This window comes from Lontra canadensis, unplaced genomic scaffold, assembly GCF_010015895.1.
Source record: "Lontra canadensis isolate GAN:19392208 unplaced genomic scaffold, GSC_riverotter_1.0 scaffold4, whole genome shotgun sequence".
Classification (NCBI taxonomy): domain Eukaryota; kingdom Metazoa; phylum Chordata; class Mammalia; order Carnivora; family Mustelidae; genus Lontra; species Lontra canadensis.
The window spans coordinates 32019527-32042176 of NW_022630998.1; the positions used below are offsets into that span (position 1 = coordinate 32019527).

The 22650-nt window shown below is 41.2% G+C and overlaps 1 protein-coding gene across 1 annotated transcript in view; it reads right to left on the reverse strand.

Annotated features, from left to right (window-relative positions):
* Nucleotides 1-22650, reverse strand: part of RASGRF2 (Ras protein specific guanine nucleotide releasing factor 2) — a 247608-nt gene that overhangs the window by 165157 nt on the left and 59801 nt on the right. Inside the window, exon 2 of the mRNA XM_032847493.1 lies at nt 7715-7821. Within this exon, the coding sequence (XP_032703384.1) occupies nt 7715-7821 (107 nt within the window). The remainder of the gene's footprint in view (nt 1-7714; nt 7822-22650) is intronic.

The following is a 22650-nucleotide window of genomic DNA, read 5'->3' on the forward strand; positions in this document are numbered from 1 at the left end:
ATTTTTCTGCATGTGGCTGTCCAATTTTCCCAACACCATTTGTTGACTGTCTTGTTTCCATTGGACATTCTTTCCTGCTTTGTCGAAGATTAGTTGACCATAGTGTTGAGGGTCTATTTCTCGGCTCTCTATTCTGTTCCATTGATCTATGTGTCTGTTTTTGCACCAGTACCATACTATCTTGATGATGACAGCTTTGTAATAGAGCCTGAAGTCTGGAATTGTGATGCCACCAACTTTGGCTTTCTTTTTCAATATTCCTCTGGCTATTCGAGGTCTTTTCTGGTTCCATCTAAATTCTAGAATTATTTGTTCCATTTCTTTGAAAAAAATGGATGGTATTTTGATAGGAATTGCATTAAACGTGTAGATTGCTTTGGGTAGCATAGACATTTTTACAATATTTGTTCTTCCATTCCATGAGCATGGAACATTTTTCCATTTCTTTGTGTCTTCCTTAGTTTCTTTCATGAGTACTTCATAGTTTTCTGAGTATAGATTCTTTGCCTCTTTGGTTAGGTTTATTCCTAGGTATCTTATGGTTTTGGGTATAACTGTAAATTGGATTGACTCCTTAATTTCTCTTTTTTCTGTCCTGTTGTTGGTGTAAAGAAATGCATCTGATTTCTGTGCATTGATTTTATATCCTGACACTTTACTGAATTCCTGTACAAGTTCCAGCAGGTTTGGAGTGGAATCTTTTGGGTTTTCCACATATGGTATTATATCACATGATGGAGGTTTTATTAGATGGTGATAAATGACCTTTTCCCAGCAATGGCCAGCCCCCTCAAGGTCCTGGAAACCTTGCTTCCAAAATTCCTTAGAGATTTAGGCTATCCCTAATCCCCTCGCAACTTGAAAGTATATAATGACCAACTCCTCAAGACCCTAGTAAGCTTTTTCTGCCCATGGGGCCCATCCCCAAGCTTTAATAAAACCACCTTTTTGCACCAAAGACGTCTCAAGAATTCCTTCCTGGCCCTTGACTTTGAACCCTAAGGTCCTTCCTACATCAAAAGGAAGGCTGAAACTAATGTGACTAGTCAGTAAAAAGTGTTCAGATAATCTACATAGCTATCTTATCTATCCATCTTTTCTTATTTATCTAACAGATATGCAAATGTATAGAAAAACTGAGCAGCGGGTTGTTACCAGTAAATACCTTGGAGAGAGTAAGTGGGTTTGGGGAATGGGGACAGGGAAGGATGAGCTATGAATGGAAACTATAACTTTTCACTCTCTCTCCTTTTCATTGTTTGAATTTTCTTTTTCTTTTTTTTTAGAGAGCTTGGATTTATGTACTACTTGTATTATAAAGCTATTAAATATAACTGGAAAGTTGGAATTACATAAGGAAAGAAACGCTTTGGAAAGACATTGTTGACTCAGGCGACAGCAGCTTCCCTGGGTTAGGGACAGAAACCCAACACAAAGGGCTGAAAAGGGAGCTGGAGTCCTGCGCTGTGTACGAGGGAGAACCACCCAACCGCTTCTTCCAAAAGCAGGGCTACGCAGCCGCAGCCGGAGTGGCCAGCTAGAGGAGGGAGCTGGGCCAAGGGAGGGATTTTAATGCTTTCTTTCAAGGTGGGAGAGATTCATGGGGAATCAAAGAATACAGGAAAAAAGCCCAAGAGGGGTTGGTAAACAGATGGGAAGTTTAGGAGAGCCAGGGAATCAATGATGGAGCAAGGGAATCCGAAGCAAGTGGGTGCAGAGGCTCAGAGCAGAAATTAACTCAAAGAAGCGCAGGTTCTCGGAAGGGTGAGAGCCCGTGGTGGTGGCGCCCCCCGCAGGCGGGCCGGAGGGCACACGCAGACGGACCAAGCGCCCCAGCTGTGGATGCAAAGCGAGCTCCCGCTGAGGGGTCAGCAGAAGCAAAAGCACTTCTGAGGAGCGGGAAGGAGAACGGACAGGTGACAGTATTAACAAGGGGCTGAAAATAAAGCAATTCAAAGCCCAACTTTTCCCTACAGAAAACAAGTTCTAGGATCTCAGCAAGTGAAATCTTTCATTGTTCACAGACATACCATCCCTTTTCTCTAACCTGCTGCGCTTCCCAGGCTCTAAGAAAGAAGAAAGTGTTGAAGTCTCTTTGATCATGTCAAATCTGGAGGCAAAGGCCCGACTAACTTCTTAGTTAAAAAAAAAAAAAAAAAAAAAAAATTTGATATATAAATATATATATATATATATATATATATATATATATATATCAAATGAACAAAATCCACATCTTGAGCTTTAAAGTAGTGATAGTCTTACAAGAGAAGAATACAAAATATGGCTTTGGGATTGCTTGAGGCTATAACATTATGGCCCATTTCTGATTTTCTAGTCCTGTCATTTCCCTGTGATACACGAATCACTTTCAGCTTTTCTGTGTGATCACTTTTTTTCTGATATGTAGGGGATTTCTCCATGCACATTCTCTAAAGACCTGGTTTTATGGGGATGATGTGATACACAGTGTGGCCTTTATTGTTGGACAGATTTTATATTGCACACTGCACGCTAAATCAAGCCTCTATCCAAGTAAAAAGGATGAGGTACAGGCACCAGGTATTTGGTGCAGTTACTATGTTGGGGTGAGAGTGTGTGTGTGTGTGTGATTGTGTATGTTGTAGGGGAGGGAAGAACGGATTGAGGAGGGTGGGGAGAGAGAATGAACTACAGGCTGCCTCAGGCACACGTAATCAAAAGGACTACAGATAAACATAGACCCAGGAGGCTATATTAGGGCTTTCTTTAGTGGACACACAGAACTTCCCTGAAAGAGTTAACTGGAAGATAAGTCTCTCTAAGTCAGGACTGACAGGGTGAGCTAACAGGTTTTGTAGAGCCTTTGCCAAACTAAATCTGACAGGAGTTTTACGGGATGGAAGCACACACCCACCTCCTTTTCACTTGCAAATGCCCTCACCACTGAGAAAAGCCTAAGATTTACCTCACACAGGCACACACCAAGAGGAGGGAGGAGAGTCAAGAGGGGGGTCTGAACAGAATTAAAGTTGGAAAAAAAATAGAAAGCAGGCAAAAGATACAGTAGGACAGTCCCAAACACTGAAAGCATAAGCCATACCTTTCCAGGGAGAAAAAAGAAAAAGACATGGACATTCCGTGGTGCGCCGTACCAGGCATAATATTCTCTACATCTCCAACTTTTCACAAGTCCTCCCCTAACCTCAGCTTTGGTAGAAACCCAAAGCCAGCTTTCCCCTCAGGACACACCTCACATCTCTAGTAACTTCTAATACTCACTTTCTCATATCTTATACAGCAAAGGCAAGGAGAGCCCTCAGAAGGGATCCTCAGCACCACTTCCAGGCACACAAACCCTCCAACTCCCCACAGAGGCCCTTCCCGCCCAGCGCTCATCATCTCTGCCCTACAAACCTGCTCTCATTCATCATTTCTTCTCCAGCAAGTGACATTCTCCACGCTAGGGGCCTGAGAGATGCGTTAGATAACCTCCTGATGTAATACGGCCCACATGCAGACAGTCACAGAGACCTAGAGGAGGTCTATCCTCCACCCCATCTCTGGAATACTTTCCTCTTCTGTCACTTCCTCAACTGTCACAGACCAGGTCCTTTGGGTCTTACACTTCAACCAGAACAGGAAGAGCTTTGGTACCTCTCTGCATACCTAGATCCTCTTCCAGGCTATAACCACCTTCTAACTGCTGAAGCTTTGCTTGGATAGCGTTCCAGCAGAAGACGAGTGGAGAAAACTTGCTGTGGATGCTGTCTTTTCAATCAGTGAGCCCTAAGGACTCACAATTAACTGAGTCATTGTTTTTGACTGTCCTAATGTCAATGAGTAAATCAACCACAGTAAACAGACATGACCAAGACCACAACAACAGCAAGAAAAATCAGGTTATTAGGACTATCCGGAGTCCCATACTCAACTACCAAACCACTTATGGAATAAGCATAGAATTTCAATGCCATTAAAATGCTCTGGCCTCTCCCCATCCAGACAAAAATAAGACTGCTAGCAGCTTCCCATGAACTGGTGCCAGTAATAAGTGATGGAACGATAGTAGAAATGTGCGAGTGTTTTAGAAATGTAGTATTGGCCAACTTCAAGAAAAATTGTAAAACAAGCTTTCTGGACCCCGTCAGAACTTTGAAATGAGAATATAATTTCCAAAAAGATTTTTCCTTGGGCCCCGTCAAAGGGAGTAAACATGCAATACAGCATCCCAGAAAATGACCCAGAGATCCTCTGAAGGCCAGCTAGAGCAAGTAGCTTCAGCTCGGAGGTGTAAAAGTGAGCGGCAAGAATGTGATTTGCATGGCACGTGAGGGCAGCATGCCCAAGCCAGTACTGAGAAGACATCTCAGGAAAAGAGCAGAGACCAGGAGAAGGGTTCTGAGCAGAAGGGTTTCTCTGAGCAGAGACCAGGAGAAGGGTCGGCAGGATACTCAGAAAAGACCTGGTCTCAGGCTAAAATAGTCATCAGTTAACCAACAGCTCAGACTTTTAAAAAGAGTAAAAAAAAAAAAAAAAAAAGTAAAACCATAATTATTGAGCATTTTCTATTTAAAAAGCAGTGGCACCAAATTAACGCCATCAGACTGTCCTCAAAAGGTGAAATTTTTAGTCAACTGATCGGTTGTGTAATTAGCCCAATGCCAAACGACACTGGCTGACAAACTCTTTCTGTGAGTCATCTTCATTAACTTTCTGGCTCTGCACATGTATGAACAGTCAGAATGACTTTCACAGAACCAAGTTCACACCAAACACTCAACTTAAAGTTAAAGGGAAAAGTTGTCATCTTCCCTGATTTACAAAACAAGACTGAAGAAGCATCTCAGTGCAAAAAAGTCAAATACAAGAACTCAAGTATAAAGCAATCTGATTAAAAAGAAGTCATCAAAGAACCCAGTTCTGGGCCTCAAATCAAAGGAAAAGCAAATCCAATGAACCAAAATTTTTTAAAAAATCAATTCTTAACTAAATCTTCATATCCACGAGAGAAGAAAATTTTGATCATTTGGTCACCTAAACCACTAAAGCAGTTTCTAAAGTCTGTCTCCTGATAAGACCACAAGTGCCCTAATCGATCATATGTCAATCAACCCCGAATACTGACCCTTACCTACATACATGACAAAGTTCTCATGGTATAGGAAAAAAAGAAAAACTCACTTAAAATTGAACCATTTTTGAAGTAATGCATACTCTGTACTTGGTCCACCCCAGTATTTGCTTGGCAACTACAAAAGTAAGGTATTTAGGTTACTAATAGTATCTCACTTTTCTGGAATGAAAAAAGGCAGGGGGTTGGGGAGCAAAGACACATGTTTTAAGTTACATACTTCATTTTAATTCCCAGGTAGGAAAGAATTACACAGAGATTGTGTCTAGAAAGAACCCAAGAGTTCTACCTTGCCAACTTGATACTTTCTTCACCTCTGAAGACCTGACCTTCTTTCTATAGCGAGTCACTGTCATTACAGTAAAGTCTGGAGCAAAGCCGTCAGACAGAAACAATGACAGAAAAGACAGCTGAACCGTGTGCCAGGATCATGGTGTGGACAAGCTACCCCAGGGGCGCCCTCGGAGAGCAGCATTTGGTCGCCAATCCTGTGCCTCTCAAAGAGATATTTTGAAGGGGAGGAAAGAAAAAGAACTGAAATATTTTGCGGATAATATCTTTTTTACTCTCAACCCTGACTTTATATTAACCTCTTTGCATCTTTGAATAGAAAAGGAGACGACTGAAGAGAATGAAGACAGGTATAACCCAAAACACTGGTTAAAAGGCTCTGGAGTCAGACTGATCTCAGTGTGAAGCCCAGCTCTGCAGCTTAACAACTTCATGATAGATGTTGGCCAATCTGCTTAATAATCATGAGCCTTTGTTTTCTCATCTGTAAAGTGGGTAGCTGTGAGGAATAAACAACGTATGGAAAGTACTCAGCATGCTGCCTGACACAGAGGCGGTAGGTGGTCAATATAAAGTAGTAGAAGAGAAAAAGAGGGGTGGGGAAGGGAGGAGAGAAAAAAATCTCAAGGATTCGAGAAGAATCTAAACTCGGAACAAATGCCCCATCCTCTTTACAGTCTGAAAATAGTTCTTGGTCACCAACTACATAATTAGCACTGTGCTTTGTTCAGAAATGAAGCCACCTCCTCCTCATTCTCAAGGTGCATGCAATCCAGCTCAGGAAACATAAATCACACATAGGAAATATGTAAAAAAAAAATTAAAAAAAAGAATAATAAAAAAAAACATAAATTGTGCTAAATCGCTAAATATTCTACATGTGGCAAAGCAAGAGCTGCAACAATCTGGAGAAGGGCCTGTGAGAGCTACTTGTGGGGGACAGTTTCAGGGACAGGGGCAGTAGAGGCATGTCAGGGGAAGGAAAAGCAGATGTGCCCCAGCTGGAGTCTTGCCCCAGAAGCAGCGGGGATGTAAGAAGGGACTTACAGAGTGACCAGAGACTGGATGAAGGAGGAGACAGACAGGAAAGCAGTGAGCATGGGAGCTATTAGAAGCAAAAATGGGCTGAACTTCAGAAATGAATATGAAAAATGAGAGAGGGAGCTACCTCTCAGATTTCTTGTTCTTGTTTGCGGCCAAGTAAGTTCTTTCTACCTTCTTGGTATTTCTTGGGAGGAAATAAAATCATACTCTTCTATCTCCCCAGACCGAGTCAGCATCACCCCTCTTGATAACCAGGCTGCCCGGGGCAGGGTTTACAAACGTGGGCTTGGCTGGGTCTGTATCCCAGCTCTGCCACTTACCAGCTGTGTGACCTCAGACAAGCAAACCAACCTTCCCAGCTTCATTTTCCTTCTCTGTAAAAGGGGGTATTTATAAGACCCAACCCCAGATTATTGAGAGGATAAGCAAATCAATACACTGAATAAATGCCTTCATTGAGAAGCACTTAGAAGGGTTCCTGGCATATAGGAACAATCCACAAAAGTGACCCATTATTATTTTTTTTTTTTAATTTTTAAATAAACATATAAGGTGTTTTTATCCCCAGGGGTACAGGTCTGTGACTCGCCAGGTTTACACATTTCACAGAACTCATCATAGCGCATACCTTCTCCAATGTCCATATCCCCACCACCCTATCCCGTCCCCACTACCCCCAGCAACCCTCAGTCTGTTTTTTGAGATTGAGTCTTTTATGGTTTGTCTCCCTCCCATCCCATCTTCTTTCATTTTTTCTTTTCCTACCCCCCAAACCTCCCATGTTGCATCTCTACTTCCTCATATCAGGGAGATCATATGATAGTTGTCTTTTTCCAACTGACTCACTTCGCTAAGCATAATACCCTCTAGTTCCATCCACGTCATCGCAAATGGCAAGATTTCATTTCTTTTGATGACTGCATAGTATTCCATTGTGTGTGTGTGTGTGTGTGTGTGTGTGTGTGTGTGTATATATATATATATATATATGCCACCTCTTCTTAATCCATTCATCTGTTGATGGACATCTAGGTTCTTTCCATAGTTTGTATTATTATTATTTTTATATATTTATTACTTTTCATCTTTGGCTAGAATATAGCCATAGAAAGCTCAAAGTATCATTTCACACATCACTAAAAAGGAGATACCAATGGGAAACCCATCTTAGAATTGCCAGTTCTTCCAGAACTACAGCCAACATTGAAAACCTCAGTGCGAGAGACCCAGCCAACCTCGTGTCACACAGAGGACGTGAATCCCTACCTGGCTTGGTGAATGGCCTCCATCCACTCTTTACCATCCTGCTCCTCATCACAGCGCAGCTCCAGAGGTTTCTGACCCTCATGGCCAAAAAGAACGGTAAAGTAATACTAGAGAGAAAAACAAACAAACAAACAAACAAACAAACTTTAGATTTACTTTTCAAGCATGACCGCATAATACAGTATTTCCCTGCAAAAAGTCTATGTTTAAAAAATTCATCCACACTGTATCAATCACGTTTCAAAATGTAGTGTCACCCCAATCCACTTGGCAATGACTGCACCTAGAAGATACAATAGGCTGCATCTTAATACCCTTCTGTAAGAGTCAGCCCACAACACCTCACTAGATACAGAAAAGATATTGGATAAGACTCTATGCAGATGCATGGTTAAAATTCCTTACTGAAATTTCTAACCGTAATAAAGGATATCCACAAAAAAATTACTATAAATATTCTATCTATTGGTGTATTCTTACAAGCAACCCTTCTGGGATGCATGTGTGGCACAGTCGGTTAAGCATCTGCCTTTGGCTCAGGTCATGATCCCAGGGTCCTGAGATGGAGTCCCGAGTCCGGCTCCTTGCTCCAAGTCCACTGCTTCCTCTGCCCACCCCCTTACCCCGCCCCCCACCACCGGGCTTGTGAGGGTTCTCTCTGCCTCCCTCTCTCACTCTTGCTCTCATTCTCTCTCAAATAAATAAATAAAACTTGTTGTTGGAAAAAACAAGCAACACTTCTAAAATCAAAAATTAGAAAACGATGGCAGTCATTGACACTTCTATTTACTAATTCTGCCTGGAGGGCAATATAGAAAAATAAAGGGATAAAGGCACAAGAAATGAAAAGCAAGGAAAAAAACATCATTTTCACAGGTGATATAATTGTCTGTATCAAAAGTTCATTGAAAAACTATTAAAATAAGAACATTGAACCAAATAGTTAAATACAAAAATCAATACACAAAAATTTATTGTACTTTGGCATAATAATATCAACAAACACAGAACTTCATTTTTTTTTTAAGATTTTATTAATTTATTTGACAGAGAGAGACAAAGTGAGAGAGGGGAACACAAGCAGGGGGAGAGGGAGAAGCAGGCTTCCCACCAAGCAGGGAGCCTGATGCGGGACTCAACCCCAGGACCCTGGGATCATGACTTGAGCCCGAAGGCAGACACCCAAGACTAAGCCACTCAGGCACCCCACAAAGTTTCATTTTGAAAACAGCCTTTGCAATAACAAATACAAGTAACTGAAGACTAAGAATAAGGAAATGTGTTTATCACCTCTAAGAAGTAAATTAATCTATAATTTCAATGTACTTCACTAGAAATAGCAGTAGTTTTCACTTTTGGTAGAATGTGACAAACTGAATCTGAAATCTGCGCCAGGGAAGAAGTTTTCACTTTACACCAGCCTGTTTGAGGCCGGACACATTAATCACCAAACTGAGACTTTCTGGAAAGGAAACGTGACTGGACAGCTTTTTATTGCACAAGAATGATCAGAAAATACACTGGACCTGCCCAGGACGTCTTCCTGGAGCATAAAGAGGACTGGCTACAGAGCTACTCTAAGCAGAGCCACAGCAGAACACAGAGCTCCTTCTGTGGTCCCACCTTCCCACCCACCCCTGCTCAAGGTCTTGTTTATTCAGTGTGACCGTTATATACTCATTTTCTCCAAAGGAATTAAAAACCTTCAGAACAATAATCCTAGAGATAAGAATTTCCAGCACAAGGGAAAAGAGCGAGAGAGACAAAGCAAGAAACAGTCTCTTGATGACAGTGAACAAGGCGATGGTTCCAAGAGCAGGAGGCGGGTGGGTGGATGGGGGACACAGGTGATGGGGAAGAAGGAGGGCACTTGCTGTGATGAGCACAGGATGATGTATGGAAGTGCTGAGTCACTATACTGCACACCCCAAACTAATATAACACTGTATGTTAACGAACTGGAATAAAAATAAGAACTTGAGGAAAAGAAAGAATTTTCAGCACATTTTACCAAAAAGAAGAAAACTGGCTAAGAGACTTCTCCTCAGGTTACCTGTACGTAAATCATCAATCCTCTGAGGACTCTGAGTCATGCCCGTGCGATAATCCACCACACTTCGCACGGATGGTCCCAAGCCCAGTAAATGGCAAGCTGTCTTTAGTTCTTAAACCCCTTGTCCAGCCAGAGGACTAAATGCTAGGAACCAGGGGGAAATAACCTTATGGAAAGGCCACGGAGAGTGAGAAGAATTGAGTTTAGCACTGTATGCAATAAAGCTCCATTTAAATTTGAGAGAAGTCGAACCTCAATGATATAACAAATCAGTGTCTTAAAGGTCAGTCCTCTGAGTAATGGCATTTCAGTAACTGCTGGCTCCTGTCCAGGCTCAGCTGTCCAGTCCAGGGAGAGGAAACGCTTAATGAACCAGCCCAACCCATTGAAAGGCTGCAACCCGCACTTCGACAGCAACTGCTACTGTGAAACCCAATTAGAAGCCACCTCTCAAAGACAGCGAGGCAATTATATTAGCAGAGGACACCCAAAGGTTAGACCATGTCTCAGGCATAACGATGATGGTTTTGAGAGGTACATGTCACATTCCCCGGAGTTCACTTAACAAACTCAGCTCAGTTACGAAAAATTAGACAGCGCCTCTGCAAGCACCTGCAGATTATTTATTTTTAACCACTCATCAAAGTTTTCTTTGTGTGGAATATTCTGCCTCACTCTGTTATGAACTTAGTATACCATGGATCTAGGCATCAGACCTGGCACTTTAAAGGTCCCCTTGGGCATCAGAAGTAGCAATGGACACCCTTGTCAGTACCCTGAGACCTCAGAGGTGTTCTGCTGCAGGAAACCTGGAGGAGAGGTCCCAAAGTACTGGGTCATTGTGAAATGCAAGGAAGAATTAAAACAGGGATGACCTTGTTGATGTCTTTAAATTTAGCATTTACAAGGACAGGTGAGTTTCTCTTCCTTTTCTTCCTAGATATTCTCACCTGTTTCCCAAATCCATTTCTTCAGGCAGGTTCTCTCCCAGGCGCCAGCCCCACATTTCTCCTATTAGACAGCATTTCAGTCAGATCCCAAACTGAATCATTACTTTCCCTCTCTTCCTCCCACACCACAAACCTCCTCCTTCTCCCCTCTGCCTTCACAATGACTCCTTCTCCTCTTGTCTTTTCTCTGTAAAGTGAATCTTTATCCAATGGTTGCCCCAACTAGGAACCCCAAAGTCATCTTCAACTCCTCCCTGTCATCACCCACACATTTGGTTTCACCAAGGCTCACACGTAGGACTCTCTTCTGGCTTTTATTATCCCTCACCTAGACTACTGCAGTCGTTCTACCATCAGGTGACAAATATGACAGTTTGAAATTCATTTGAAATTCCTTTATCTTAACAGCTGACCTCGCTCCTTCCTTGTACCCTGGCCACCATGATAGCCCAAAGTGGGAGTTTAAAGGGTTTCTTCCTAAAGGAGGACAGGATGACCTAGAGAAGTCCCAGTGAGTTGGGAACACAAGGAGAACGGTGGAGAGAAGTGGTTGAGGTAAAAAGAGAAATCAGGAGATGGAGACACATCTGGTACAGCTTTTCCCAATCAGGGCTAAAATCCTAGAAGAGGGTGAGGAGTTAAAAAGGTTGATAACAAAAACCAAAAGCCAAGGAGTTTCTGTATCACCTTCCCGTTAGGGATCTAAAGGATATGCCACCTCACAGAACGTCTTCATGCCCCCCCCACTCTCATGACAACATGGAGTGATGACTGCATGGGTGGTGACCATATCACGTAACTCGGCAAAACTGGTGTCACAGCAGTTGTGTGATAGATAGATAGATAGATAGATAGATAGATAGATAGATAGATATAGATAGGTAGATAGATATAGATAGATAGATGGATGGATGGATGGATGGATGATAGATAGATAGGCAGGCAGGCCAAGTTCTGAGGTTAGTCATACAAAGCCTGACGAGCTTCTAAGCAGTGTGGACATTTGCAAGTACTACCGTGGAGGACCATGGAGAGAAGGGCACTATCAAAACTTATTGTGGGATAAAGTAAGGGGTATAAAGGCCAAGCAAGAGCCATGGTGGGACCACGTAGGCAATACGGACAGCCAGGCCCTGACTGATCTGGGAGAAAACAGACTGCAAGTTAGAGCAGCCACGCACTTCAGCAACGGTTGCCAACAGATGGCCCAGGCAAAGCCAGACCACCACTGGACCACAGTCACCAGACTGCCTCAATATTTGACACAAACACACATACACACACCCTCAAAGCCATGTGAGACCCCATTTACTGAGACTCCAACTCAGTGGGGTGCAGAGGGAAAAATGAATTACCGAAGGAGACTTTCCACATTAGTGGAGCAATCTGAGTTTCCTCCTCTCAACTAAATGTAGCTTCTTTTTTCTCCACTTACTAAGTGGAGAGGTGGTCTTAAGGAGAAAGGTCAAATTTAGAAAAATACTTTCTTTGCACATCTAAGTGTAGTGAAGACAAATCTGTAACCCCAATTCCAGTCTTATCCAACTCCCTCCATCTAAAACATGGTGGCCAGAGTCTTTCTAAAGTATCAGTCAAGGGGCTCCTGGGTGGCTCAATGGGTTAAGCCTCTGCCTTCGGGTCAGGTCATGATCCCAGGGTCCTGGGATCGAGCCACGCATCGGGCTCTCTGCTCAGCGGGGAGCCTGCTTCTCTCTCTCTCTCTCTCTCTCTCTGCCTGCCTCTCTGCCTACTTGTGATCTCTGTCAAATAAATAAATAAAATAGTTTAAAAATAAATAAATAAATAAATAATAAAATAAAATATCAGTCAAGCTTGGGCACCTGCGTGGTTCAGTTGTTAAGAGTCTGCCTTTGACTCAGGTCACGATCCCAGGGTCCTGTGATCAAGCCCCACATCGGGCTCTCTGCTCCACAGGAGGCCTGCTTCTCCCTCTCCCACTCCTTCTGCTTGTGTTCCCTCTCTCGCTATCTCTCTTCTGTGTCAAATAAATAAATAAAATCTTAAAAAAAAAAAAAAATCAGTCAAGCTTCCCATGTCTGCTTACAAACCCTTACTAGTGTTCTCAAACACTAAGAGCAAATCTTACACAGGCTGAAAATGCCCTTCACTAATCGGTTCCATTCGCCATCTTTAACCTCGCTTCCATCTGTTTCCTTCATGGCAGGCCACACTCCAGCCACACCAAGGTATCATTCCCGCCAGAAGAGAAGCTCTTTCCTCAGCCTCATTCTACTGGCAGAACCATGACTCCCCAAGCGGTAACCCAAGAACTTGGGCAAAACACATAACTCTCCTGAGCTTCCTCCTGGGCAAAACGAGGACAATGATGCAGACCTGACAGCATCAAATTAGCAGATACGCAGTGTCTGCACAGTAGGTGCCTCATAAGTGTTCATTCCCTTCTCTACCAGTATAGCTTTGTCTTGACACACCTTGTTTCATCCCCAGCCTCTTCTCCACCTACAAGTTCTTACCAAACTTTCATGACTCATGTCACTGAAATGTCAGTCCTCTAAGAATCCTTCCCTGGTATTTTCTGGAAAAATGGAGTCACTCTGTCCTCTGGGTTTCAGTCAACTGGGGTGGTCTCTTCTCACATCACCTCAGAGTTGTCCATGTGTGTCTCTCTCCTGCCTGCCTGGTCCTTTTGTACCCTTAATCCTAGCACTGTGTGAGGCACACACGAAGCCCCCAGTATCATCTGATAAATAATCATGAGTAAAGAAACATGAGGTATAATTAAACTAACAAATTTGCTTCTGACAGCCATAGGTGATGATAAATTTCATGACTTATAATTATATCCAACTGGCCATCCAGAGAAGGGATTTAAAAAGACTGCTTCAATGACCAATAGATCTTTTTATCCTAAGTATGGAAAGTCAGAAGCCCATAAAGATCTCACAAATACCCAGAAGAGTGGAAAGAACAGATGCCATGGGTTGGCAGATGCACGGAAGATTCTTACCTCTTACCGACAATGACCATAAAACGCCACAAAGAATATAAATGAGCAGACCTAACACTTTTAAATGTTCAGGGTCTTTTTGGTATCTATTGTAGCTTTGTACAAATTTTCATTTTTCTGGTTGTTATTATACTGGGTTTACTGCTGTTTATGCCATGTGTTTTTGCAGACAGAACAAATGCAACCCAATGTGAGAACACAAGCTCACTTAAAACTACTGTCCTTAAGCTCCTGCAAGTTAGAAGCAAATTTAGAGCTAACAGTGACTGTTGCTGAGGAACAGGACTATGGGACCACTTCCCCTTTCTACATTTCTATATTGTTTGAAACACAATAAACACATATGGCTATATAGCCAAAAAAAAAAAAAAAAAGTTCATTCCTTTTTTAAATTGTTGGAGTCACAATGGACACAATCAGTTATATAATCAACAATAAGGAAACCTAGTTTAAAAATTCTGTTCACATCTTTATAATAGAACCTATATATCTAGAGAAAGTAAATAACATTGGTCAAATCAGTGATGTTCCAGGCAGATTAAAAACTACTGTGGTTTTTTAAAAGTATACAGCAGAAAAATAACTTTTTAAAAATGCTATTCTGTGCCTATTATTATTTGGATGGTACTGCAGGATTTTAAATTGCCACATGTGTTCTTGAAATCTTTCACTTTTAGATCAAAAGAACCAACACCGACCCTCTGTCTTCAGCCACTGGAGTCAGAAAATCCTCCTGGTATCCTTTTCCCACTGCCCCTGCCAAGGAGGAGGGATGGGAGATGCCCCACAGGAACCCATGGTGGTCTTCTCCTCTGGGTCTCCCAGTTGCCTGACCCTGTAAGTCAGACACAGGATGGATAAAGGAATGGGTGCCTTCCAAATTGTCCCTGGCTGGGTGACTTACACCCATGGAACTAGGGATCCTGATGGCAGACTGGGGCAGTGCTTCTGGGATCACAGCAAGGCTCTATCATGGGATGGAGCTCTCCATCTTCACCAGGACTTGGGGTGTGGCCTCTGAGTCCCTGGGAATGTGAACAACACTATTCACTTTGCAGCCCAGAGTGTGTTTCTCCCCATCACTCTCCTGGATTGCAACGGCCATCCATCCCAGACAAAGGGGAGACTCCACGTATTCCAGGAAACAGAGAGAAAGCTGTGGAGAGCGGTCTAGGTCCATCTCCAAAGTGAAAATAAAGGATGCGGTCCTATTGTTCTTCCTGTGATTCATTACCTCCTGCTTTCTCATTCTTTCTGTAACTGCTTATAGAGTGGAGATGAAATACATCTGAAACATCTGTTATACCCATGCAGTTGAGCTCTATGTGCTCTATACTCCTCATTTTGACTCTGAGGAGCTCTGAGGAGCTCAGCTTCACCTGTCAACTGAGCTATCTTTGGCATGCCCAGTAACTCCATACAATGTTTTCCCAACATACAACTGGCCCTTCTAAGAGAAAAGTAGCCCATCCCCGAGCCCTAGAGGCACAGACGGATCCCTCCAAACCCGCTGCTTGGCCACAGCCCTAGCGTGACCGAGACAGAAGACACATGGAAGATAACGGTTAGCTGGACACAGAAAAAGGGGGACACACTTCAAGATTCTCGATATCATTCCCCTCCTCAAATTGTCACTCTCTGGTACTCCTGTCATTGAAATGTCACTTGTAAGGTACCGCTCTACCCAGGGCATCTGCTTACCATTGTGCCAGCTGGTGGGGCACTAAGTGAAGAGCAGTATAAAGCTTTATACCCTTGACCCAGCTCCAGTGGTAACTAGGAGAGAAAACATTTCACTCTCCTGTCTTAGTGATGGTTTTTATCTCCTGGGATCATTTCTTTACCGCAGCTCTACCCCACAGGCACTTTCAGCTCCAAAGAAGAGTCTGTGTGTATTAAAGGAGGCTGACTTCCCAACTACTTTACAGACTCTTATCTTTTCATAGTGAAGCTCTTCATTGTTAAAACATATGTCAAATCATCCAACTACCTCCTCCAGGTGTTCTTAGAAATAAAGATCTAAGATGCTGAAGGCTTTCCCCCTCCCTGTTGGCTCACTTCCTTTTTAACTCTGAGATTCAGAGGCATTGCCATGGGTATATTCCCTCCAGTGCAAGCCAACTTCACAGATTTACCCCAGCATCTGAGGGCGCAGTGCCAGTCGGCAGAAAGAGCCCCAGGCTACAAGGTGGGACATCAGGTTTTTCCTCTTGCCTCTGGAGACAAAGTACGAACTGCGTTAAGCTCCTGTGCTCAGGTCGTTCTAGGGCCAAAGTGAGGACAAGGCCACTTGTCCTACTAACCCCCAAGGTAAAGATCAAATGCAATCATACATATCAAAGCGCCCTTAAAGGCATGAAGCTCATCATGTCATTGCTGAGGGGGTGGGACTGCCAGATCACACTTGGGAACCAGTCTTCTCAAGTCTGTCTAGGACGCTGGACTTGGTCCAGATCCACAAATCTGGGTAATTCAAGTGTTCCTTTCTTCCCACTGTTCTCAGATAAAAGTGCATGGGGGAAAGAAGAAAAGGATGTATGAAAATTATTAGCCACCACACTGGGTACCTGGTAATTAAGAAGAGGTCATACTGTTTTTTGTTGTGGTGGTTGTTGGTTGTTTTGTTCTTGTGGACATTTTTTGGTGATGGTTTGATATTCATGATGAAAAGATCCTTAATTCTGCCAAAGACTTAGAGAGGAGCTTGAAGCTTCCACAACCTGCAAGAGTTTGCTTAATGATCTGTCCCAAAAGAAGCCAATACATTGACTGTGAACTTGAAACTGTGAGTATGACAAAGTAAAATCCATACTACGTTGTAATATCAGCTTTTAAGGACTGACTCAGAATATATTCTTCTATAAACCTATACATACTTTAGTTTTTAATTGAATAAGAATTTAACGTAGAAACCAGCTCAAGGAGTAAGAGTTTAACTGCCTCCTACTGTGGTTTTCCACAACAAAAATACATTGTGTCTGCCTTCCAAATTTCATAAAGAACAGAGTTAAATTAAACTGTACCCATTTAAGAGTGACAAAGACAAGATGCCAGAAAAACCTGTCATTTTAAGAATGGCTAAAAGAACTTGGTATATTTGGTTGCTCTTCAAATCTTCCAGAGGCTGTCATATAAAAATTGGAACTGAGAAACTTTTCATCGACCAAGGGATCTGAGCTCCCATAAATCACCAAGCATACTGAAATTCATGAAAAGGGAAGCAAGACGCATGGTGGCTGAAGTCATCATCCTTGATTGGCAAGGGAAAGACAATGATTCCTCTCGATGTTTCCTTAAGTCTCACACAAGTTCCTGTCTTTCTTTTGCATTGCCACTTCAGACAGAGATGGACGTTGTGGAAGACAACATTGGATCTATGTGACTGACTTCATTCCACCTCCAGCCTTCACATTTACTTACTGTCCTGAGAGAGAGCCATCTAATTCTGGTCAGCCTAGCACCACTGACTGAGCACACTTGAGAATTCAGGCACCATTGTCACAGTCTGTTCTCACAACGAGATGATAAAACTTTATCACCATGCCAATATCCATTCCATCCTGGCCTCTCACAACCCCTAACTTCACAAGTTCTAAATAATGAAACCTCCAAAGCCCCTTTTACTACATACCATTCTCATCGCTTTCTCACGTCAACCATTGATTTGTTTTCCATCTGCCAACCACATTTTCGTTTATGCAGAACGTCTATACAATAAAAACGTATGCTGTCAATGCCCACGATAGCTAGTGCCACATGGCGGAGAGGAAAATACTTTGACACGGAGACAAGTAAGTCCTACAGACTGCTTGCTGCAAGTCTTGAGGTGCTCTGTCAAAGAGGGGCTATGCACAACATGGGCAGGGGAAATGTGGATGATGGACAGACTTGAGATTTATCCTGTGTGGCTCCAGAAGACACAAAGAGGAAGAATAGGTTAAAGTTACAGATTTAGAAGACTTTTCCAAAACTGGAATGAGACGCTGTCACTAGTTGGCCATCTCTCGGTGGTGTTTAAAAAGGGATGAAAATAGAAGATATTGCAAAAGGTATGCAATACAAGAGGCAAATAAACAATGATTAGAACAATGTTTTGACTTTGCTATTCAGTATCTTAACTTTTATTACATGGAGTTTACCAAAATTGGAATAAAAGAAAATACGTATCTAAGTAAAGAAATAATTAGCGCCTTTTAAGAAGGAAAGTCTTTTATGACACTGTACCAAGTTTATACATATATATTTTTTTAAGATTTTATTTATTTATTTGACAGAGAGAGAGAGAGAGTGAGAGAGGGAATACAAGCAGGGGGAGTGGGAGAGGGAGAAGCAGGCTTCCCTCCGAGCAGGGAGCCTGATGTGCAGCTTGATCCCAGGACGCTGGGATCATGACCCCGAGCCAAAGGCAGATGCCCAACAACTGAGACACCCAGGCACCCCTTGCATAATGTAAAAGGATTAATGTATGTAATACATAAAGAAGTCTTCTAAATCAGTAAGGAAAAGCCAAATACCCTCATACAAATGTTGGAAAAGGAATAGAATATTCATATGCCTACAAACAAAACCAAAAAATAACACGAGCACATGAAAATATGAAAAAGAGGGCGCCTGGGTGGCTCAGTGGGTTAAGCCGCTGCCTTCGGCTCAGGTCATGATCTCAGGGTCCTGGGATCAAGTCCCGCATCACATCGGGCTCTCTGCTCAGCAGGGAGCCTGCTTCCCTCTCTCTCTCTCTGCCTGCCTCTCTGTCTACTTGTGATCTCTCTCTGTCAAATCAATAAATAAAATCTTTAAAAAAAAAAGAAAATATGAAAAAGAAATATGTTTTAGTACATTAAGACCATCTTTTTATTTTTATTAATTTTTTAAAAGATTTTATTTATTTATTTAAGAGAGACAGGGATAGTGATAGAGATAGCAAGAGAGTACACAAATGGGAGGAGAGAAAGCAGGAGGCTTCCCACTGAGCAGGTAGCCTGATGCAGGACTTGACCCCAGGACACTGGGTTCATGACCTGAGCCGAAGACATGCACAACTAACTGTGCCACACAGGTGCCCAAGACCATCTTTTTAAATTGAAATTTTTTAAAATAATGAAACCCAGAACCGAGAAGTGTATTGTGCTGATTGAAATATTGAAATAAAAATGGTTATAATCTTGGCGGAAATTATTGACAATTTGTATCACAGACTAAAGTATTCTCAGTTTTATATTGGAATCTATATTAGTGAAATACTGAGACATACAAAAACCTATGTCAAGAATGTTCATAGCATCATTAATAATAATAAAATGTTCACCAATAGAGGACAAGTTAAACAAATTATGAAATATTTGAGCTGGAACACTCAACAATGAAATTAATAATCAGCACTCACAGCTAACATCATCCTTAATGGGGAAAAACTGAGAGCTTTTCCCCTAATGTCAGGAATATATAGAACATAAGACAGGGATGTCCTCTCTCAACTCTTTGATTCAACATAGTACTGGACGTCCTAGATGTCAATCAAACAAGCAATCAAATTTCCTACCAATTTGATTGGAAATTGGAAATTGGAAATCAAATCAGATTTCCTAGCAATTAAACAAGGAAAAGAAATAAAAGGCATCAAAATGGGTAAGAAAGAAGTAAAGCTCATTATTTGCAGATGACATGATACTATATATAAAAGACCCAAAAGTCTCCACGAAAAAACTACTAGAATTGATGAATGAATTTAGTAAAGTCAGAGGACAGAAAACCAATGTACAGAAATCTGTTGCATTTTATACACCAATAATGAAGCAGCAGAAAGAGAAATTAAGAAAACAATCCCATTGACAATTACACCACAAATAATAAGATACCTAGGAATAAGCCTAACCAAAAAAGGTAAAAGACCTGTACTCTGAAAACTATAAGATACGGATGTAAGAAATTAAAGATGCCACAAATAAGTGGAAAGACATTTCAAGCTTATGGATTGAAAGAACAAATACTGTCCAAATGTCTACACTACCCAAAGCCATGTACACATTTAATGTAATCCCTAACAAAATACCAACAGCATTTTTCACAGCACTAGAACAAACACTCCTAAAATTTATATGAAACCACAAAAGACCCCAAATTGCCAAAGTATCTTGAAAAAGAAGAACAAAGCTGGAGGCATTATAATTCTGGACCTCAAGTTATACTACAAAGCTATAGTAAACAAAACAGTACGATACTGGCATAAAAACAGACACAAAGATCCATGGAACAGAACAGAAAATCCAGAAATAAACCCATAATTACATGGTCAATTAACCTTCCACAAAGCAGGAAAGAATATCCAATGGAGAAAAAGTCTCTTCAACAAATGATGTTGGGAAAACGGGACAGCAATATGCAAAAGAATGAAACTGGACCACTTTCTTACACCATAGGCAGAAATAAATTCAGAATGGATTAAAGACCTGAATGTGAGACCTAAAACCATAAAAATTCTAGAAGAGAGCACACACAGTAACTTCTCAGGTATTGGCCGTAGCAGTTTTTTTCTAGATATGTCTCCAAAGGCACAGGAAACAAAAGCAAAAATAAACTATAGGGACTTCATCAACATTAAATACTTCCGCACAGCAAAGGAAATAATCAACAAAACTCAAAGCCTACAGAATGGAAGACAACATCTGCAAACCACAAATCGGATAAAGGGCTAGTATCCAAAATAAATAAAGAACTTATAAAACTTGGGAAGGGAAGAGCTTTTTATTAGTATCTCCATATCTAAAAGACAGTTTTAAGTTATAACCATAGGTCTATATGTGCGTTTTTGTGATGTACCTGTGTTTGCTGTGGACAAGGTTCATTATTTCATAAGACCTAAGCATTCTGGATGTCCTGCAGTGGTAATGTATGATAAAATGTAAAACTAGTGAATTAACCAACTTGTAAGTTTCTTTTTGTTATAATTGATAGGAAAGAAGCGTCTTGAATATCAAGTTGTTAAGCTGTCTCAGAGAAATGTACATCTGGACTTATTTCTTAGGTGGGCAGCAGAGGAGCAGAAGGAAATATAAAGGGAAAGATGTATGCAGATGTACTCATATTTACATTTTAATGATAATTCTCAATGTGTGTGCATCTCCTTTGGATGTACTATAGGAATACATTAAGTGATTCAGTGGAAACATACCTCCTTGCTAATATTTGCATACTATATATTGGATAATGAATTCTTTCAGAAGCATTATGTGCTGTGTACTCTGTTACTTCATGGCTCATGTTTAATTGAACATTAAGGGAATGCAGTTAATTATACCCCTGCCAATATCTAGAGGCCTGTTGCCATTTTTGTCTTTATCTTGAAATTTTTGTTGCCAAGGAAGGCAGGATTATATTTTTTTCCTTTCAGATTGAGTTGGTGTAGTGTACTGTTGGTTATCAAAATACTCATAGTTTTGTGACTTTGAAATGGTAAATATTCATGGTGTGTAAAAAAAAAAAGCATGATACATAACTGTAGGCTCTTAACTACATTAAAATGCTTAGTTGCGTAGATAAACACATGGGACCTAGAAGTCAAACTATAAACCGCTTCTGATTATGGATGACTTTGTTCTTTGCTTCTTGTGTTTTTCAGTTTCTTTTTATGAACAAAGAGCGAGAGGACTTATAAAACTCAACCCCCAAAAAACAAATACTTCAATTAAAAAACAGGCAGAAGACATGAACAGACATTTTTCCAAAGAAGACATCCAGATGGCCAACAGACACATGAAAAGATGCTCAACATCACTCATCATCAGGGAAATGCAAATCAAAACTACAATGAGATCACCTTACACCCGTCAGAATAGCTAAAATCAAAAACAAAGGAACAAGAGTTGATGAGGATGAGGAGAAAAAGGAACCCCCTTGCACTGTTGGTGGGAATGCAAACTGGTGCAGCCACTGTGGAACACAGTATGGAGATTCTTCAAAAAATTAAAAACAGAACTACCTTATGATCCAGTAGTTCCACTACTGGGTATTCACAAAAAACTTATTCAATAAGATACATGCACCCTTATGTTTATGGCAGCATTATTTACAATAGCCAAGAAACGGAAGTAGCCCAAGTGTCCATCAATTGATGAATGGATAAAGAAGATGTGGTGTGTGTGTGTGTATGTATGTGTGTGTGTATATATATATATATATATATACACACACACATACATATACACATACATACATATATACACATACCTATACATATATATAATATTCATTGTATATATATATACATGTATAATATATATAAAAATATTATATACAATGAATATTATTCAGCCATAAAAAAGAATGAAATCTTGCCATTTGCAACAACATGGATGGAGTTAGAGATCATAATGCTATGGGAAGTAAGTCAGTCAGAGAAAGATAAATACCATATGATTTTATTTGTGGAATTTAAAAAACAAAGCAAATAAGCAAAGGGAAAAAAGGGAGAGACAACCAAAAAACAGACTCTTAACTACAGAGAACAAACTGATGGCTACCAGAGGGAAGAAGAGTGGGGGATGGTTGAAATAGGTGATGGGGATTAAAGAGAGCACTTGTCATGAGCACAAGGTGATGTATGGAAGTGCTGAATCATTGTATTGTATATTTGAAACTAATATAACACTGTATGTTAACTTACTGGAACTAAAATGAAATAAAATTTTAGAAATTTCAAACTCTAGGGGCGCTTGGGTGGCTCAGTGGGTTAAGCCTCTGCCTTCGGCTCAGGTCATGATCTCAGGGTCCTGGGATGGAGCCCTATATCAGGGTCCCTGCTCAGCAGGAAGCCTGCTTACCCCCCTCTCTCTGCCTGCCTCTCTGCCTGCTTGTGATCTCTGTCAAATAAATAAACAAAATATTTTTTAAAAATTTCAAACTCTAATCAATTAAATAATAATTAATAATCATGCTCACTAAGAATATA